The following is a 20,014-nucleotide window of genomic DNA, read 5'->3' as shown; positions in this document are numbered from 1 at the left end:
TATGCAGCCAGTACCAGGAATCAGATTTAAGACTTAAGTCATAACAACTGAAAGCTAAAGCAAACCATTCTTTCCTATTTCAAAAAGTAGTCCATAATCATGTCTTATATACCAGCAGAAGATTTGTATGTCTATCTGTGAAATCAAAGAATTTCAGGATGCTACAAATGTGTTAGTAACACAAAAATAAGTCAGTTTAATCCACAGAGAAACTCCCTCTCTGCCTCCCAAACTGTTTATCTACTGTTGCAGTACTTCACACTGTTTGGTGTCTTTGCTTCATGTTCTGGTGTCTCCTGACTACACAGTTACAACTTGTTTATCTCCACGTGCTGGTCCAGCCTCTGCAACAGTGAGGGGTAGCAGACACGAAAGGAAAGGAAGCACTACTGTCACATCCTGAATCTTACAGCCTGCCTAGTAACTGCAGGGGCAAGGGGGAGAGGGGGGGAGAAGAACAGGAATAGTGTAGATAACAGGAGCCAGTCCAGTGCAGACAGGATGCAGACAGAATCCCTCACCTACTCAGCAAGGTGACAATCAGAAGAGGTGACAACCATTTTCCCAGAAGACCGAAATCCATTCTGCCTCCTGCTCTCCCCTCAAGCCTTACATTCACATCAAGAATTATTTTTATGCCTTTGACTCATGCAGATAAAACAAGTCATTTGGATAGTCTTCAGAGGGGAAGACGGAACAAACCACAAGTTGAAAGAAAAAATCGTATTTGGTAGCTAAGCATGATTTACAAAATGCTACTGTGCAGGGACTCACAGGGAAGCAAAGGAGAACTTCCTGAGGCACTTCGAGTTTATTTTAATGCACAAACCCAATCAACTACTCCAGGACTCCTCACTCACAAGTAATAGCATGATGGCTGAGAAGCCTGCACTCTTTTCATTCTCTCACACCTCTCCTCATACACATATGGTGGATTGGGTTCAGATCCTTGGACAATTGGAGAGAGGAGTGGACAAATAATCAGCACCTGATGGCCATCTGGAAAAAATCCATCTTTAAATTCTGTTCCAGGGTCCTCTGGCACAACTTACAAGATCACCCATAAAGCTATAAACAGGCCTCTCTGCTCGCTATCCCATATTTCTTCCTCCTTTCCTCAGCTGAAGGAGGATATTTTTATCTTTGCCTCTAGCTCCAAGGACTCTTTTCTCCATGACTCCTACAATGAGCTCACTCAGGGTACCCCAAGAAATCCATCAAATGTCTGTTTCAGTATTCCTTCCAGCATTTCGCTCCCCTATAGCATTCACCGTGGTAGTTCATTCTAAAGGCTTCATAAAAACAGAGCATATAAACTGAAAGAGCTATTTCACAAATCAAGAAAAACAGCTAATAAAAAGAATCTGCCTGGAAGTTTGCTAACACATACTCTTGGAACAGAGAGGCAAAGAGAAGTGGTAATGAAAGAAGATGACAGAAATGGTCAGGAGGAACCTGAGGAAGGACAGGACAGAGAAGAATCACAGAATCTGACAACTGCTGAAGTTGGGAGGGGAACTCTGGAGATCATCTAGTGCATCACCCTACTTGAAGCACAGTCAACTACAGCAGATTGCTCAGGACTGTGACCAGTCCCCTTCTTGAAACCTCCAAAGATGAACACACCACCACTTCTCCTGGAAACCTCTGCCAGTGTTCAGTCACCCTCACATTGGAAAAGTTTTTCCCTATGTATAAACAGAATTTTCTGTATTTCACTTTATAGCTATTGTCTCTTGTGCTTTCACTAGGAACAGTCTGTCTCTTCTTCAACCTGAACAGTGAGGGGTACGGCCATCCTACAGGCAAATAAACATCTGACCATAAGGATTTTTTTATTCCCATTTCTGAGGTTCACTCTCTTCCAAATGCCCAATATTACCATGATTATCCGATCCTGGTGAGAGTTGGCAGATAGAGATACAAACCTAAGCAAAAAAATTCCTGACAAAGGACGGACTCTTAAAACATTAGACTATTAGGATAACAGCCTGATTCATTTGGGTGTGTCCCCTAAGGAAAGATGGCACTTCCTGAAAATTAACATTTTATGAACAAGAAAAACTGCAAGTATGTTTCTTCCTACAGAAAAACACCCCATACAGTTTCAGTTAGCCAAGTTGCTGTAAGGGAGGTACAAGAAAAGCATCTTCTCCCATATGAAAAGGAGCACTGCAAATTTCCAAGGACAGCAGCCTCAGACTGTGTCACCAGAGACTGGGACAAGAAAGCTGTAGGACAATACCTGTGATTTTGTATTAAGTTCCCCAAGAGTTACCAGAAAGTAATTTCCTCAGAAAGTGTTGGAGTCTCAGAACACACCTTAAACATGAGCCCTCCTTTTGATCTGACACTGTGATATCCTTCCTGCTAAGCACCGCTGCAGAACATCTCTCTTTCTTTTTTCAAGTTCAACTGGAGTTGTTGCTTTTGATTGATACACTGGATTGCCGCAGTCATGAACTAAAGGCCACAGAGCAATTTACACTGTTAAAAAGTTAAAGAGATCAGTTGGTAAGGTACATGAAGGAAATTCCCAAGTAAACATAGCTGACATGAGCATACCAGTAACTCCTGTAGTTGAGTTCATCTAGGAGAGGCAAGTGGATGTGGAAAGTATCCATTCTATGCTGTGGAGTAAGGGAATGTACCCAACAATAACCCCCAACAAAGTAAAGACAAGGATTTTTCATCACAGAGGCATAAAGAAAAATCCTGTTTGAGACACTGGGTCCCTGTCTATACTCTTTATTTAGAGGATCCTTAAGACCTTAAAACTCCTTTTTTCTTCAGTCAGGAGGCACACTGAATTGGGGAGTTTTCCAGAATGGGAAATGAACCTTACAGCCTCTCCTATAATGCATTTGTGTTTCCTCCAAAGGACAAAGTTGAATGAAAGCCCATGGAAGCAAAAGGCTAAATAAAGGAGGGAAAAGCTCTGAAATTATATTGTATTGGAGAAGAGTGTTCTCTGGAAAGCTTTTAAATGTTGCCCTTTGACTTCTTAATAACATAATTTTTCAAGTGTTCTAAAGAGCAATCCATTTTCTATTGACTCCTCCAGAAAACAGTATTCTGATCTTGTTTGTTTTGCTCTCGTCATGTTATGTCAACATGACAGCCTGGCACCTGATGCTAACCATAATGGATTCTTGATAGAGGACCCAGCACTTCAGCTTAAAGTGCTGTCAATTGCTGCTTAAATGAAAATCAAAACAACAAATTTACAAAAACATGTCTCTTAGCTTATATAATATTTAATGGTGTTTCCTTTACCAATTCTTCCTGCTTTGCTGAGTAAGATAAACAACAGTTCTAAAGCTATGGCTTTTGAAAAGACACTTGGAGTCCTGCAATTAAACATAAGGGTTGTGCCTCTTCTGAACTAAAAGCACTAAAGATGTTTACTTGGAAACTAGAAAGCAACTATTACTGTAGGAAAGATTTATTCGTACTCAGAAGTTAACATAATTTTTTACATTACCTAACACAGAATTTGTTCAATCCCAAATTTTCACTGCATTGGCAGGAGGCTCAAGCAGTTCTCATGAATACTGGAAGGTAGTAATAACGCGATTCTACCCAGCCAAGTTTGGTTTCATGTGAAAGGCTTTTCTTGAACCATGTATACACTTTTTTCTACTGCACAGCACTGAAGCAGGATAAGACCTGAACAATGGCAAATTATATATCATGTATTTGGTCTCAGTTGGGAGGCTTGCAACTTTCTCTGAAAAGATAGCACAATGGACTAAGACAGCCAATAGGGCTGAGTCAGGATGGCAGTTTCTCTGCCCTTATACTCTTCAAATTATTACAGAAAGTATTCAGAATTTACTGATTTATTTTATGGTAAGATATAAATTGGATTATGAAAAGTCCCTGGAATCTTTATTTCAGCATTAAAACAATTTAGAGGCTAGGCTTCTTTACACAGTCTTGATTTGAATCAACACCAAGAAATCAAATTATGAACACTGGCCTTTCTTCCAAGTAGGTAAATCTGTGCCCTTATAATTAAGAATTATATCTGCAGCTACTGCAAATCTTTTACTGCCTAGTCTTGAAAAAAAGGCATATTGTACAAATCAAGCATTTTTCTCCATTTCTATGTCTTGAGTAGATCCTTATCTAACATTTTATGCCAGTGTATTGTAAACAGTCGCACCAAGTTTATACATAAGCATACTCCAAGTTTCTCATTAATATTGTTTATCCAGTCCTAGAATACTAAGTCCTCTGTTTACAAATAGAGAACACCACCAGAACAAGTTTCCTTACGCTTCCAAAGTGCCATGTCACCATGTTTCACACAGGTTAGGGAAAGCCATTTCTCTTACAGACTCTAGAGACAGACCACACTCCTTGGGTTAGTCAACATTAAGCCAAGACAGACAATTGATACAAGTGAGTTTGGAACATGTGAGCTGAACTGGAAATGTACCAAGCCCATCATGTATTGACATAGCACACAGTCATAAACCAGAAATTATTTCAGTCCTTACTGCATTAGTCTTAACTCATATTGATGCCTACCAGTTCACCTCTACGCCTCCCTGACAATTCGCAGCAGACCCTAGTCCCTCAGAAGTATTATCACATCAACCATGGAGAAAACAGACCGCTTTAAGGCAAGGTACATTCCCTAAATGAGATTCTGATCTGTCTGGACTTCGTACAGGAAAGCTGTCCTCTCTAAACACCCTAACAGGATTCCTCCCGTCTGTACTTTTCTTGATCAGCTTCAAACAAGCTCTCCCGTTAAAGCCCACTGGCCTACAGAAATCAGTCCCACTAAAATCTCTTTTGCCAGTACTTCAAATAATATGGCTTTGGAGGCTTCCTTGAGGGCTTTTTAGATTTAGGCTCATGATTCACATGAGAGTTAAGGTACAGAGTTGTGAGCAGAAGTTTTGAAATCTTTGTCACAGTGCTTTCCACCATGGGCTTCTGAGGCAGGTGACATAGACATGAGGAAGTCGGCCAGCTTCCACTCTGCCCATCACCAGAGAGCTGTCACCAAATTAGACTCATGTAGGTGAAATCTTATAAAGTCCCAGTGGGTAAATTCACCCATGATGTAACTGATATCCTAGGAATAAGCGACAGGGGCAGCCATAGGCAAAGCACACACGCGACTGCTTTAAGTTTGGGCCAGAGATTTGTATATATCCACATGTACACGGGTGCGTGCACTGATACAAAGGAGGATACAGTGAAAAAAAGACAGGAAGAGGAATAAAATTTTACTGCTCTCCTGAACCCCAAAATTTTCCATCAAATCACTAAAAAAACACTGAGGTCAAAGTTTGTATTCTTTTAAACAAATCTGTAAAAAGTATAGTTTACAAGTTACTCTTAACTCTGTAACAGAATGGTAACTATGGTAACACAGAACCACTGAACTACAAGAAAATTAAGCAAACTCCACTCTAAAATCCACTGACATCAAGAGGAGATGTACATTCCACAAACTGTCCTCTTCCCAGGTGGCAGAATTTCAGCATGAAAGAATTTCTGTAAGTTTTATTATCAATAATTGCAATGGCAAAACATAAAGAAAAGTAAAACCCATGTATCATGCTAAATACCTGTGCTAGCATTTCTCGTTAGGTATCCTTTGATTTTATCCATTAAACTACAGCGAGGTTCCCAAACAAGAAAGCTCTTTTTGCCTGCTCTCTGTTTTCTGCTACGGGTTTTTATTACATTAATTGAAAAAGATAATTTGTTAATTTCTAATGAGAAATTGCAACTAAATCCACAGTAAAACCACAACAGTAACAAAAAACCCCACAACTGTCACATGATAAAATGCAATCAAATATTATCAGTTGTCTCATCTAGCCAGGCAAACTTCCAGCATTGTATACAATCAAACAATAGGAAAGTGATATTGGGGGGTGGGGCGGGAGAAGGGGGTTGTCCATATATTAAGGAATTAATAAGAACTGTATGCTATGGACTACTGAGTAACAATAATAAACAAACATCATGCTTGGGTCACATAAGTCTTCATTGCCATTTTCTTCTCCCCTACCCTCCCCCCTTTCTTTTTACATTTTAACTTTCATGTATTTCTTATTAACCTGCCTAAGTTTTGATTAATGTACATTTATCACAACTGGCTTACAGACTGCTCCATAAACTGATCATTCAAACAGTTCAGTGCTGACAAGGCTTCTAAATGTTTGCTAATGACAAATAAATTGTTTGCTAATCACACAGACATCTTATGATCAAGTTTGATGCAAGCTAACAATAAAGTTTGTTTAAGGCAAAGGAACCCTCTGGGTTGAGCTATAGCATTTCAAACATTAAAAACTACTTAGATACTTCGTATACTGTTGAAAATGAAGGATTTCAGTGATGTCAATGGACTTACAATAGTATGGCAACTAGTATAAAAGTGAGATCAGGAATTAAACCCAGTTTTGCAGTATAACACCAACCTACAAACATTTTTTACAACTAAATTAGAGTACTACTATGTATCAGTACAAAGAAATACTAATACTACTTAGAAAACAGAGAACTGGACTAACAGTCTAATATTAATGAGACAAAATAATTATTTGATTTACCTGACTTTGCAATTCACTTTGTTGCTTCAGGCGAAGATTTTCTGGTGTATCAGCCACTGTAGTGAAGGACTGCTTTGGGTAATGTCTAGAAGAAGAAGCACAAAGCCGAACAGTAAATATTTACACATGCTAGAAAGTCAAATGCATCCCAGCACTCTTTCCTACAGTGTGCAGAAGTCTTTCGTGGTTTCATGCGTTTCTGTCAGAAGTATTTACTCTGAAAATATTATGTCAGTCATGCTTGCAGAAACATGAACACGTTCCTGTAATGAGTCTAAATCCCACCCATTCATCTTGCTCAGACTGCAGAGACCTACCAGGCAAAATTTGTTTTCAGTAGTGAACAAAACTATGTTTAACTGCATTGTCTTGGTATAATCATGTGCTGAACAAAGACTAAAAGGCCTTAATATAGAAGTGTTCTATGGAAACTGAAGCAGTATCAGTGAATACAGCTGGAATACCATGGTGTCTTAAATCCATTAGTGCAGAAACCAGAAGTATCAAGGCAGGTAAATTCCAGGTACAGAAAGGTCAAATGCTTTAATGGTAAATGTGTGGATACAGGGCTGTGATGTCCAGTACCAAAGGCTGTAGTGTCTCAGAACTGCAATCTATCAGGCATCTCTCTTTTCATTTGAAATTTTACACCTTAGACAACTTGAATAGTCAAAAATCCTACTCATTTACAGAACCATGATTTATTCATTTTCATGGATCCATCCTGCAACCTAACAGCCAAACAAAGAGTTCTATTACAGGAAAGACCACAAAAAGAAAGAAATAACAAAATTAAACAGCATATCCCAATATATAATAATATACCAAAATAGGTGTATTATTATGAGCCAGCAACACTACGAAAAAAATTATTCTTACTAATTAATTTCCAGCACCTTTAGTCTCAAACCAAAATACACACCTTACCACGTGAGGCATTCATGCCTTCAGTTACAATTCGCAGCATCCCAATGTCTGCCACTTACCCTATCTGCGCCTCTGACATTTCAGAGGTGAAGACAAGCATAGCATTTTAGACACAGTAACATTTGCAGTTTAATTTCTACAGGGGGAGTAAGCAGTAAGTAAGCTTCTAAAGACCGAGGATATTCAGTATTAAACGCTTCCGTGTTCAAACTGCAGGCTATCTCCAATGTGTCCTTTCAGCATCTAGTTCAGTTGCTATAGCTCCCATCAGAAATTTTCTGTGCCTTGTAAAGATGATACATACTTTACTTCAACATTGTATTTTGTTAGAAGGTTTTATTTTCTGTTTGCAAGTTTTATTTCCATGAAGTGTGTGGTTTCAGTAAAAAACAATTCATTTTTATTTGGGGGGGGGAACCATGTGAAAAATTAAGGAAAATTGCAGTTTTTAGCTAAATGCTGAATGTTTCCTGCTCAGAAATGCAAAATAAATACTTGATGAGAAATTCTGCCTGGATTTCATCCAGTCCACTCTTTGCTACAGGCCTGATTCCCCCTATCAGACACCATCTAGCATTGCCAGACCCCTACACTGTAGCATGATGGAGTAGACTGATCTATCAAGAGGCTGTGGAATATTCTCTCATTTATGGTGTCATCACACAGGGAAAACAGTAGTAGTACAGGACAACCTGGGGATTTCAGGTTCCCCGGGACTAGTAACTGCCCAGAAAGAGAAAAGATGCAATACTTTGACTGAAAGAAGCTTTTCCTGACAAAAATGTAAGAGCCATCCCAGGTTGGATACCAGCAGACAGATGAATAACACCACTGTAAATTTAAAAATTTACGGTGAAATACATTTCCACCTATTATGTTAGCCACTTGCCTCAGACAACTCATGTCACTGAAAACAAGATTTCTAGGCAGGACATCCACCAGCCCATTCTTTTGTAGTTAGAGCCAAGCCCTCACAAGTCCCACCTAAGCTGTAGCTTTGACCAGAGAAACGCCTGGGAGTGCTGCATGCACTTTCTTCCTTTTCAAACCAGGTGCTCTCCCACCACCGCCCCCCTTACAGCCAGAGAATGCCAGCTGGCCAAACGGCTTAGCCACGGCTCCAACACACAGGGAGAAAGAACTAGACTTTGCTTAGAGGACATCAACTGGATTCAGCTCTTGCATGAAGCAGATGGTATCAGCACAGTGTAATACCTTGGGACAAGCAAGATACTTCCAGAAGAGCTTCTTTTTTTTTTTCTTTATTTCATCTCTCCTATCTCACTCTTCCTTCTTCTGTATAAAGCAGAAACACAAATGCTAGACTGGCCACAAGGAGGGTCATAAGCCCTGTTCGGAAAACAGCAACGGACAGATGGGGAAGGCACCAAGCCACCTCCCAAGCGGGGCTTGCTGACACTCAAGGCAGATTGTAGCAATGAAGAGCATAATGCACATCTTAAAGAACAGCAGCCTTTCGGATATCCGGCCATGAGATATCCATGGATAAATCATGTAGATGACAGAATCCCTGCCCCTAAAAAACAAAATCAATTGCCACACATGCAGTTCAAAAATGATTTTATAGACCTGCTGAATGCCAAAAGCATCCCCATAAACTTTCATAGCACTGCTTTTCACTGTGGTTACACCCCATGACCCTGGTACTACGATCACAGCAATCACCTGTTCTTATCCTTTTCAAGGTGGAGAGTACAGAGTGGGAGTCAGCCTAGGTGGGTTTTTGGCCCAGTCCCCTGGTGAAATGTGGACAACACAGAGGCAGTTGTCACAGTCACAGCCCCCAGGGACCCCATCAGCAACAGCAGCAGAGAACATCTCTCTGCAACCCCAGACTCTCAAATCAAACCTCCTCTCTATTCTGTAGCCTAGGAACACATATCTTGTCCTCATCACACTCCAGCTTTTACTTCTGATTATTTGCAAAAGAAATGGTTTCTTCCACAATTAGTATTCATAAGTTCACCGCTATTTCAACAGTCAGAGCAAACCACTTGAGAACCAATGTATCTAAGATCATTACTTATTTTAGAAACAGTGGCTCTATACTTCAACTAAAAAAGGTATGCTTAGCCTTAAACAAGCAGTGCTTTATTATGCTTGAAATTAGTATGTAAACTGATTGTATCACAGAAAAGTATTTACACTTGGCCATGGAAGTAAACAATACACATGACAAGCGAAAAAACTTGCTGAAATTTAAATTGGCCTTTAAACTGATCATATTAACCACTTACCACAATGTATTATGGTGATTAAAAAAGAGCCATTTAGCAAAATTAAATTAGCTGAACATTCTACTAAGGGTTGTCATTTTATCTGCAGCTGATTTATGAAACCACCCACACAGTATATCAAACTAGACATACATGGCTTTAGATACATCCCTTCTAAATTTATAGAAATTCTTGCCTCAAATACATTAAAAAGACTAGTATTAAATTTAAATTCTAGCTTCAGCATTCACATTTGTTTTAAGCTTACTGATAATATGTCTTCAGGATCATTAAAAATATCAGTATTTAAGATATTAAATTATCTGAAAACTATCAAAAATGCTTTGTACCACTGGATACTTTTGACTGAAACACAAGTTTTAAAATTACGAAATCTGCTTTTTAACTATCAGTTTAAGGCTATATGGCATTTCATTACAATGTTCTGAATAAGGAGAGTAACTTGTTGGCAACAGCCTTTAGTTCAAAAGGCTGACAGTGCTATCATGGTGCCTGGTAATCCGTTGCTTAGTTTCCCTTTTGTCCAACATGACGTCTTGAGAAAAAGCCAGGAATTGGTTAAAGAGGTTGATGTCATGTCAGCTATTTAATAGCAATGTCCAAAGGATTATTATTTTTTTTGTTTTAAGTCTTTGTTAGTAGTCTAAGTCTACTTAGCAATATGTCTTGCCACACTAATGCTATTAGGATTAATCCTGTATAAAGATCTATACAAGAAGTCGCAGAACAAATCGGGATACACAGTATGGTGTCTCTGCTGTGGGTTACTGTACTGCCTGCTTCAGCTGCACAGCTTGATTAATAAATCAAACCACAACTCAATCTCTCATATTCCTCATAACGAATCTCCTTCACTTTCAATATATGGAAATTGTATCAGTGAAACCTCCAAGAATTCAGGGAAGTACCTGAAAGTTTCCTAGCTTTTCTAATGACTAAACATAGAAATTTTCCCAAATATCTGTTTAGCTGTAAGGTTTTCATCAGCTTTTCCATGCTTTCAAACCAACAAAATGGATAAAAAACATGTTCTGTGAGATAATGGGATGAGGATTCAGCTTCCACTCTTCTGAAAAAGGTCAGATGCAAAGCCTGAGATAAATTCAAGCACGTACTGAAATCAACTTGCTCATACCTCATTCTGACTTATCCAACATTCATGATAGGACTAAGACATTTTTATGTGTGTGTATTTTCTAACTGTAATGTTAACTGTTCACAGTTACAGAACTATAACCCTTGTCAGAATTATCGGATATCTGTTGGGTTACCTCTCCCCTAGAACACCTATCCAGTAAATTGCATGCAACATAAAATTTGTGGTATCTTTTAAACGAGAACAGCCACAAAATACAGAAATCAAAATTATTCTCCTAAGCAGAGGTTCAACTCCAACACGTTTTCATAACATAAAATCCCCTCACTGGCTGTCACATTAGGCTGTATCTGTCCTTTCCTAATTTTTGTTTGTAATACCTGTTCTTCTAATTAAAGCAAACCAAGCAAACCCTAAAAGATAAGGAGATTAAAAAAAGGGGGAAAGTGTGAACAAAAAAATAAAAACAAAATAAAATTAAACCAATCTTACAAGAAGTATGAAAAACTATAAATGCTAGTTATGCTTTTAGAACTAGCAATTCATTATAGCGTACACTAAAGTTTCAAATGGAAATTAAATAGTGGATAATGATGTAGCAGTTTGGATCCAACCCAAGCTCACAACAACTGATAGACAGGTCGGGAAGCTCCATCTTGGACCTGAATGGGCCCAATCTGTTAACTGTGATCTAAGCCCACATCCACAAACAGCATAAAAACACAGGGGGTCTCCAATTAGCTCTCAGATAAAAGACATGAGATGAAATAATTTACCCAGGAAAAAGGTGACAAGGTACTATGTTGTGGTCACCAGGGAATGTTTAAACTGGCAGCTTCCCACCAGGTTTGAAGATGCATAGGATTGCTTTCCTCTCCTTACCTTGAAACCGTGCCATTCACAGAAAGACATGCAAGATACGCAACAGCAGAGAAAGAAGCAGCAGGAGAGAAATCTTGCCCACAGTTAACTTCTTGCTTTGAAATTCTTGCTGGGTTGCACTTTCTGCTCCGAAGCTCCAGGAGGCATTTCTCTGGGTTTTCTGTTTTGTATTGAACTCTCTGTGCGAGGTTACTTAGTTGCATGTAATCATGAAGGCTTTAGGAGGAGGAATAATGTAACTAGTGGATAATACAGCTTTGGTACGGCTGTACTCAGTCAATGAAGTAGACATGACTTCTCCACAAATTATTGTGAAGATGGCATTCTCTTTGGCTATTGGTATCTACCCCACTGTATGAAGAATAAATACTCTAGCTGCAATTAGTTTGCTTTGGAAAATACTTTTCTGTCTTTGCCTTCTATTGTCCAAGGGACTTACTTTTTCAGATATTTAATTTGTGCATCTGTACTTCTTATTTGAAGTAAAAGAGAAAGTTGCTCCCATATGCTAGCTAAATACAAGTTCCTGTTCATGAGAAAATTCCCCTAGAGAGAAGAGTTTGTATTGGTTTGGAGGAGATTTAGCAAACAGTAAGATCCTTGAAAAAAAAGAAAATTACAAGCAAGGATATTCCACTTGCTTGTTGGGGTAAGCCATAACATACTCCGTCCCGGAGCAAGCGAAAGGCCACAGATCACACTATCATATAACCAGACAGATGTTGCACATCACTGTGCTACCAGACCTGCGCTTGATCCCTGTCTACAGAAACTGCTATCTGGGGTTCCCTTCAAAAGCTAAGGTTAGGGACCACATTAAATATTCCAACTGTATCTGGCCCCAAGACACAGGTTAGTGCCTTAGTGTCCTCTGCTAGAAGCTGAAAAAATGAGCCATTTACTGAAAAACAGCAAGGCAGAAAATGATGTTTACATTTTAGAGGAAACAGTGTAAAATTTGAGTAGCCAATGCTAGTATCAAATTTCATTATTCTTATCACTTGAAATTCCATACAGAAATTGTACTGTATCAAAATAGTAGGGTGGTTAGCTCTGCAAATGTACCTCATACAATGAAGAACACTTGGAATCACAGAGAAGTGGACTACATAGAAAACTTATAATCACTGGCAGAAGGAGCAGCTGTAGAAAACAGGTCTAGGTAGAAGATCTGGAAGGCACAGTAACTTATTTTAGAATTTAAAAAGCTGGTTTCTTTTGAAGAAGTAGTAAAATCTTGTGAATTTCCAACATTTTTACAGCCTGTATCCAAAAGCATCAACATTGATCAAGTATTGGCTGTTTTAGGGAAAATGTGTAGAGGTAACAACATTAAACTATTTCGCAGTTACCATACCAAGATGACCAAGAAACCTACACCAAACACATTTTCAGGTGTCAGTCAGCAGATAAATGGGTTGTCTGAATTTGCAATGCTCCCATACCAAGGTTTTAATTTCAACCAGCTCCCCTGAAAGCTGCTCTGAGTAGGGCTGGTGAAGACAGAAGGACAAGCGCCACCAGACCACCACTGGCACCGTGTCACACAGGCAGCTGGTCACATGCTCTAACCACCAAGGAGACTGCTGTCTTCCTGCTTCCTGCAAAAATTGTTTCAGAATGAAAAAATCCTCCAGCTCTTTGATGTTACTCATATTTTTCCCATTTCTTACATTTTTCATTTGACTCCCTTATACAATTTCATATCTATTATACATAGAAAGATACATTGTTAAGGCGATGAGTAAGTCTCGCTTCTTAAGAAATGCAGGTCAAAACCTTTTCATTTTAAAGATTTGAAAACATACAGCAGAAGGGAGGCACAGTTCATATTTAAGAAACTTACCATATAGTTAAAATAACTGTTATAATACAGATCTCAGTATATATATAAATGCATCCACATTTAGCAAAAAGATCAAAAAGAGTAAAATCCAAGCACCATGGACGTCAAAAGCAGAACTGCCTGAATTTTCAATGGAGCCAGGCACTCACCCTTTCAATAATTTACCTATTCCTCAGCTACGGGATGCCAATGGTTGGGGAAAGAAAATGAATCGGTAGCATACTGAGAACTGCTGGGTAGCCTGGAGCTGTGCAGGAACCCATCAGCAGCACAGTAATTGGTATTGACAACAGATCAAAAAGTGAGAGCCACTGCTGGAGGTGGATCCAGAAAAGATGCACAGAAAGTTCAGGGAGACCTGGAAGATGGAGATGACTGTGGCAGAACAAACCAATAGACCAAAATCTGGCTACAACAGTAAAATCTGTTGAAGAGCACAGGAAATCAGTCAAGAAGGGAGAAGACACATGCATAATTACATTTGCCACCACTAGGCTGCTCTCAGGATATCACTCAGTGAGTTCACCCATAGCTTACCTGGGTTTATATATTACCTAGACACAGAAAACCCCACAGATGTTTAAGAAAACTTTGCTTTTAAATGTTTTATTGTGGTCACCAATGGCAAAACAAAAGGGTGATACCTCCATATTTCCAAATTCTTTTGTTCCAGATGGTGTGATTATTACTATTTCTTTCAAGATATCCAGGAGACAAAAGTTCATGAATATGACCGGCAAAAACACAGACTGAATCTGAGTTTCTCACTAACTTCACTTGCTGATTTACAGCAGCAGATCTAGCAGAGTAAAAAACCACACAGTATGACCCACAGTTGCTATGGTCTATGTTTTTTTATCCCTTCAACACCTCGCTATCCTTTTTTAAGGATGTCAGCAAGAGTACACAGAGACACACCATAAAAGCAAGATGTTTTGCACAGGTCTAAATGCTTGGTCTGCCTACTTCAGCATAGCCCTGCCATGCTACATATAGATACACATCTACATATTTATCAAGTGCAGGTTTGTCCAAGTTCTAGGTTTGACTGGAATATACTACATGCAGATAGCAGTGGCAAATTTTCTTACAAATTTTCTCAGTTTTCCTATTAATTATTCTACCTGCAATGGATCAGTATCTCAAGCGGCATGACACTGAATTATGCAAGTAGTTTCTAAATTCTGCTTTTATAATATGATAAATGTGCTTCCCCCCTCCCAGTTCTGGAATACGTTCAAGTAGTAAGAACTTTTATCCAAAAAAAATTATTCATGTAAATGCTTCCTCTGCTTACCACAAGCCAGTATTTCTACTAACTCCAGGGATTCCCATCTCACATATCAAGACTACCAAACTTTGGTGTGTTTACAGGTGAAAGTTTTGTGGTTTCCTTACTTCCAAATACTGTAATTCCATCAACTCATTTCTAATCACAGGTACGTATACTTAGATCATTTTTATAAATCTTCCTCAGATAATAAAATATATTTGTATTCTGTGAAACTGTACAGGTAATTTTATTTAATCATTTCCTTACCACAGGAACACCACATTATTTGTAAAGATGCAGTTTAATGTAATGTAGCTTAAGCATCATTTCCTTAATGCTTCTACAGCACATCTATGCTTCATACACAGTAAGGTACTTTTAACAGAAAGTCATCATTTCATCAGAGCAGCATTATAGCTCAGCCTGCCACACTTAAGCAACTCTTTCTGGACTTGTATAGCAAGTCAAGCTTTCTCATGACTAACGAAGACATGAAAGGCCCCCCCCAAGCAGCAGTTTAAGGTATGCTATACTGATCTCCCTTCAATGTTAACCAAGGAGGATTTCAAAAGATCTATTCACATTAAAAATCATGGCATAACAAAGAAATGGCATAAGATAAAAATTACATTCAACATATGAATATTGGAAAAATACTGTTTCAGTACTGCAACAGTTATTTACAAAGGAAAATTGTAGGGACAGTAAACACCACACCCCATCTGGTGCAGAATTTTGTACAGCTCTATGGGACTGCAAGTCCTGACAAGCAGATTGTAGATCAAGCTCAATTACAGGTTCTGCATCTAACTGGTCTTCTCTGTGCCAAAACATTTATCCAGTTGGGTAACATTGTCTAAACTCCTTCCATAAGCAGAAATTAAAGCTACTTTGCAAATATCCAAGACTCTTTTCATTCCTGCCTGGAATTAAGAGTCCCACTCAGTTAATGAGCATAAGAAAAGCTGTTTCACCTGTGAATTATTATTTTTTTTCTGGGCTTTGTTATTAATGATCTCTGCAGCACACCAATGGTTGTCATTCAAGACAAACTCAAAACACTGTGCTCAAGAAACACTCCAATTTCCTCTGTTCATTTTGTCATGCTGCTGAGAAAATCTTGCCAGTAACCACATATTATAAACACACATTTAAGAACAGATCAGGCAGCTTCAAAAGCTTGCAGGCAATTGGAAGCACTCAGTATGGGGATTTAGAAGCGAGACCTCAGCCATCTTCGTTCCACACTACTCCCTTCAGAAGCACTGTTTCTGCAACCAGCTACAGAAGCGGATCTCAGATACTGTAACTTAAGTAACTTGGACACTATTAAAAAACCGGGGGAGGACACCTGAAGGGAGATGGAAACAACTCATCTCCAACCTCTTTAACCCTAATTACAGTGTTTTAAGCATTTGTCCTCTAAAATTGTGCCAACATCAGCAACTCCAAGCTAGCAGCAAAGTACATTAAACAGAGTTATGTTTACATGTGTACTTGAGGAAAAAAAGGAAAAGCTGTTTTTCTGCCAAGTGGAAAAGGACAGAATTAGTAGGGCAGAGACACCATTCTGCTTTTCCACTTCTAACAGGGTTGGCAAATAACAGCATACACAAACTCACAGCTGATAAAAATTATTCAGTATTTCCTTTTTTCAGCCTCAAAAAATAAAGAACTCAACCTGTTATTAGTACCATTTTTCTATTTTTGTATTTTATTTATTTAGAAATTATTTCATCTTTGGAAGGCTTTCCAGGTTTTATATGGTACAAGTTTCAAATCAGTTAATACTACAAATTTATACCTTGAGAAAGCATAGACTTCTGTTTTTACATTAAATACAGTATTTTAAATCATTTCAAAATTTTACCGGTTGCTTGTTCACACATTGTAAATTTTAATCAACTATGTTATCTGTACAGCTTTATAAACTCTTGCCTTTAATGTATCCATTTGTATAAAATTAGTATTAGTAGAACAAGAAAAAATATTATACCATGCAAGCATTTTATAAAAGATTGTTTATGCTATTATAGCATGTAAGATTTCATATTACAGCACATTTACCTACATAAAATTATTGGATGATACATCCAGCTTTCGTTTGCAAATGAATACTCTCAGTAAAGCCTGCTTTGGTCTATTCTGCTGAAAGTGTAAAAGAATGTAAAAGCAAACGCTGTAATTTTTAATGTAAAACCTTGGCAAAAGTCAATGCATTATTAAATTAATACAGTTCTATGTAGCACTTCATAGGCCCCTCATGATGACCGACAGCTCTGGCACAGGTTGTCATACTTCACAGAAGTCTGTAAGTACCGAATTCTAAAGCCTATGTAATCAGATCAAAGCGCTATGTTTGGGTTTTTTGTGGTTTGCTTTTTTTTAATTTACCATGAAAAAGCAACAACCAGGTAACATTTTCCCTAATACCTTGCAAACACCTCCAGAATTTCTGCATACATTATGTGCTCTGCTCCTCATGGACTGTTACTTATTTTGAGTAGAATCAGATGCAGTTGCTATCACTAATTAAACACTCCATTAGTACTGCTACTAAGTTGCTGCTTTGTCTCTTTTTCAATGTTTGAAACTATACCATACCACCATGTATCTCCTCAGTGAAGTACAGGTATTGGTGTCACAGCTCTTAACTATTCTCAATAAAGACTTCGGCGAACAAATGAGCTTTAGGTAACTGATGGAGCATGAGCTTTCTCATCACCTTCTTGGACACTGATACTAAATTCCACCCACATACTGCTTCAGTCTCTGAAACAGTATGCACTGGATGTCATCCAAGGTGACTTCCACAAGTTTCCACAGAAAAACAAGAGGAACTTCATACCATCTGCTGAGCTTTTCACTGCTTTAGCCTGAAGACCTCACTGTCGATCTGCCTCTCTCAACAACTTCAGATCAAATGGCAAAGAAACATTTTCCATCTCTACTCTTGGACACAGCAGAGCAGCTGATGAATGGTTGCCAATATCCTAACAAATTGGTCCTTTAAGATGCAAAACAGTCACAAATAAAACTATGTTAGCTGAACAACATACAAGAGAAATGCAAACTGTTCCTAAGTATATTTACAAAGAGAGCATAAACCAAATATTTTAACTACAACAAAACACAGAAGTAAAAGTAATTTCCATGAGCTGTGTGAAAATACTGCCTACAGGAGCAGACGCAATGTCACGCTGTTAGATCAAGTGTGAAAAGGTGAATTATGGGATAGACTGAGAAGAAAGCACTGAACTCATTGTGAAAAGACATGTGATAGTGTGAGATGAAAGGAAAAGCTCGTGCTCCAAATCACATGGCTTAGCCATTAAATAGCATTTACACCACAGGAACACAGAAGACCTGGGAGGGTATTCATAAGCATGAACAAAAGAAAGTGAAATGAAGTTTCTCCTGACTCTCCTCCTTATTCCTAAATGCTGCAGGCCACAAATCTGTCAGGTGTCACTGAGCCTCTTCTACACCTATTACTACAATCCCACAAACTCATCAGACAGATCCTCCACAGCCAGAGCCCTCAAAGGGCAACTGAGTATGTATCTTTGAGTAAGAGACAGAGAGGTATGACAGGAAATGCAAAGCAAAAGATTTGCAGATGCTACACTGAAGTTCACAATGACTTGCAGGAAGTATGTTCCCAGCTGAAGCTTGCACATGAACACCTGAAATTAGTCTCATGGTTGAAAACCTATTGTTTGTACTGTAAGTACACGATCAGCACCGCCTCTTTTCCCTGCTACAATAAAAGAAAGTTAATTTATTAAATGATCACCTTGGGAAGTTAATAAATCAAGGTTGCACAGAGATTTCTTTAAACTGACTGAGTTTATTTCAGCTGGTAAATTATTTTTTGACAAAATTGGGTTTTGTCCTTCTGCTATTTCACTACAATGCTCATGACTTTCTTGCCAAATATTGTTCCAATTACGCACAGATTATTACTAACAAAACCATACAAAAAAAAGCAAAAATAAAATACTTGTTTTATAAAAGCAAACAAAAAGGCAATCAGGAAATAATTGAATTATTTGTAAGCAACTGTAAGTCAGTTTCCACAGAATCACTAACTATTCCATCGGGAGTTAGATTATTTTTGTTTCCCACAGATCTACTGATAAATCCATGCGCACAATGAGCCAGTCAATCCTGTCTGTACACAGAAAAGCGAAGTATCTTTCCACCAATTTCTTGCAACTTAGTGAGGAAGAAGCCTGAAGCCTCTGAAGCAGTTCAGTGACTAAAATCACCTGAGTGCCAGCAAACTCACATCAAATCACTTGTAAAGCACATGGCCTCCTCTATAGGCCTGTTGTAATCTACACTAAAAAAATCTTAGATAAAAAAAAAAGTGTTTTCTGTATATTTCAGAAACAAAAACAGTATTTTAAAGCTTAACAAGCCATAAGCCTTCTGCCAAAACTGCACTGTGTCGCAAATGTCTCTTGGATATATAATTATATTTCCTTACTTGTATTGAGATTACTCCTGAGGGCTTCATATGGATGTGTACACTCTGATACAGACATCAACCACCAGACAGGAAGACAGAGTTCCTTCCACAAACAGCTTTAACGCAAGAACAAATGCACAAAATAAAAACAGTTTCAACATTCAAACTAGAGCATTTCCAAGTGCCTAAAGCATCTCTTAAGCATCTGTTTAAAACTGCAAAAATTCAGAACACATTTAAAATATTTTAATCGTTTTAAAACATATTGCTCAAGTCTGCAGAAGAGCTCAATTGTGCCATGCTCCTTCATCTGTCTGTCCTCCTGCGCCAGCACACAAGCTTTTGGCTGCCAAAGCTCTGTTTGCATTTTCATCAAAATCCAGCGATAAAGATTTCCAAGGTGTTTACCAGTATCACTTCAACAACTCAAGGTAAGGAAGACCTCACTTGAAAAGCTGAGGCATCAATGGAGGCATCTGTGGAGCAGAGCAGTGGCCAAGAAAAGCAAAGGAAAAAGCTCTGCACACCATAGCCCAATTTTGCTAAGTATGTTATCCAAGCGAAAACTAAAACATGTGGATGCAGTTGCCCACACTTCATACTTGATGAACATTCATAGTCCCACTGAAATCCAAATGGTGAAACGTTATGATGAGAGTCCAAAACAAGTACCT

General features: G+C 38.5%; 1 protein-coding gene across 2 annotated transcripts in view; it reads right to left on the bottom strand.

Annotated features, from left to right (window-relative positions):
- The window catches only part of NEBL (nebulette), a 269,788-nt gene that overhangs the window by 183,170 nt on the left and 66,604 nt on the right, over positions 1-20,014 (bottom strand). For both annotated transcript variants that reach the window (XM_037385196.1, XM_037385194.1), the window contains exon 3: positions 6,585-6,669. In XM_037385196.1, the coding sequence (XP_037241093.1) occupies positions 6,585-6,669 (85 nt within the window). The remainder of the gene's footprint in view (positions 1-6,584; positions 6,670-20,014) is intronic.

This window comes from Falco rusticolus, chromosome 4 (assembly GCF_015220075.1).
Source record: "Falco rusticolus isolate bFalRus1 chromosome 4, bFalRus1.pri, whole genome shotgun sequence".
Lineage (NCBI taxonomy): Eukaryota > Metazoa > Chordata > Aves > Falconiformes > Falconidae > Falco > Falco rusticolus.
The sequence above is the reverse complement of the archived record's forward strand: the minus strand, read 5'-3'. Positions and strand labels throughout refer to the sequence as shown.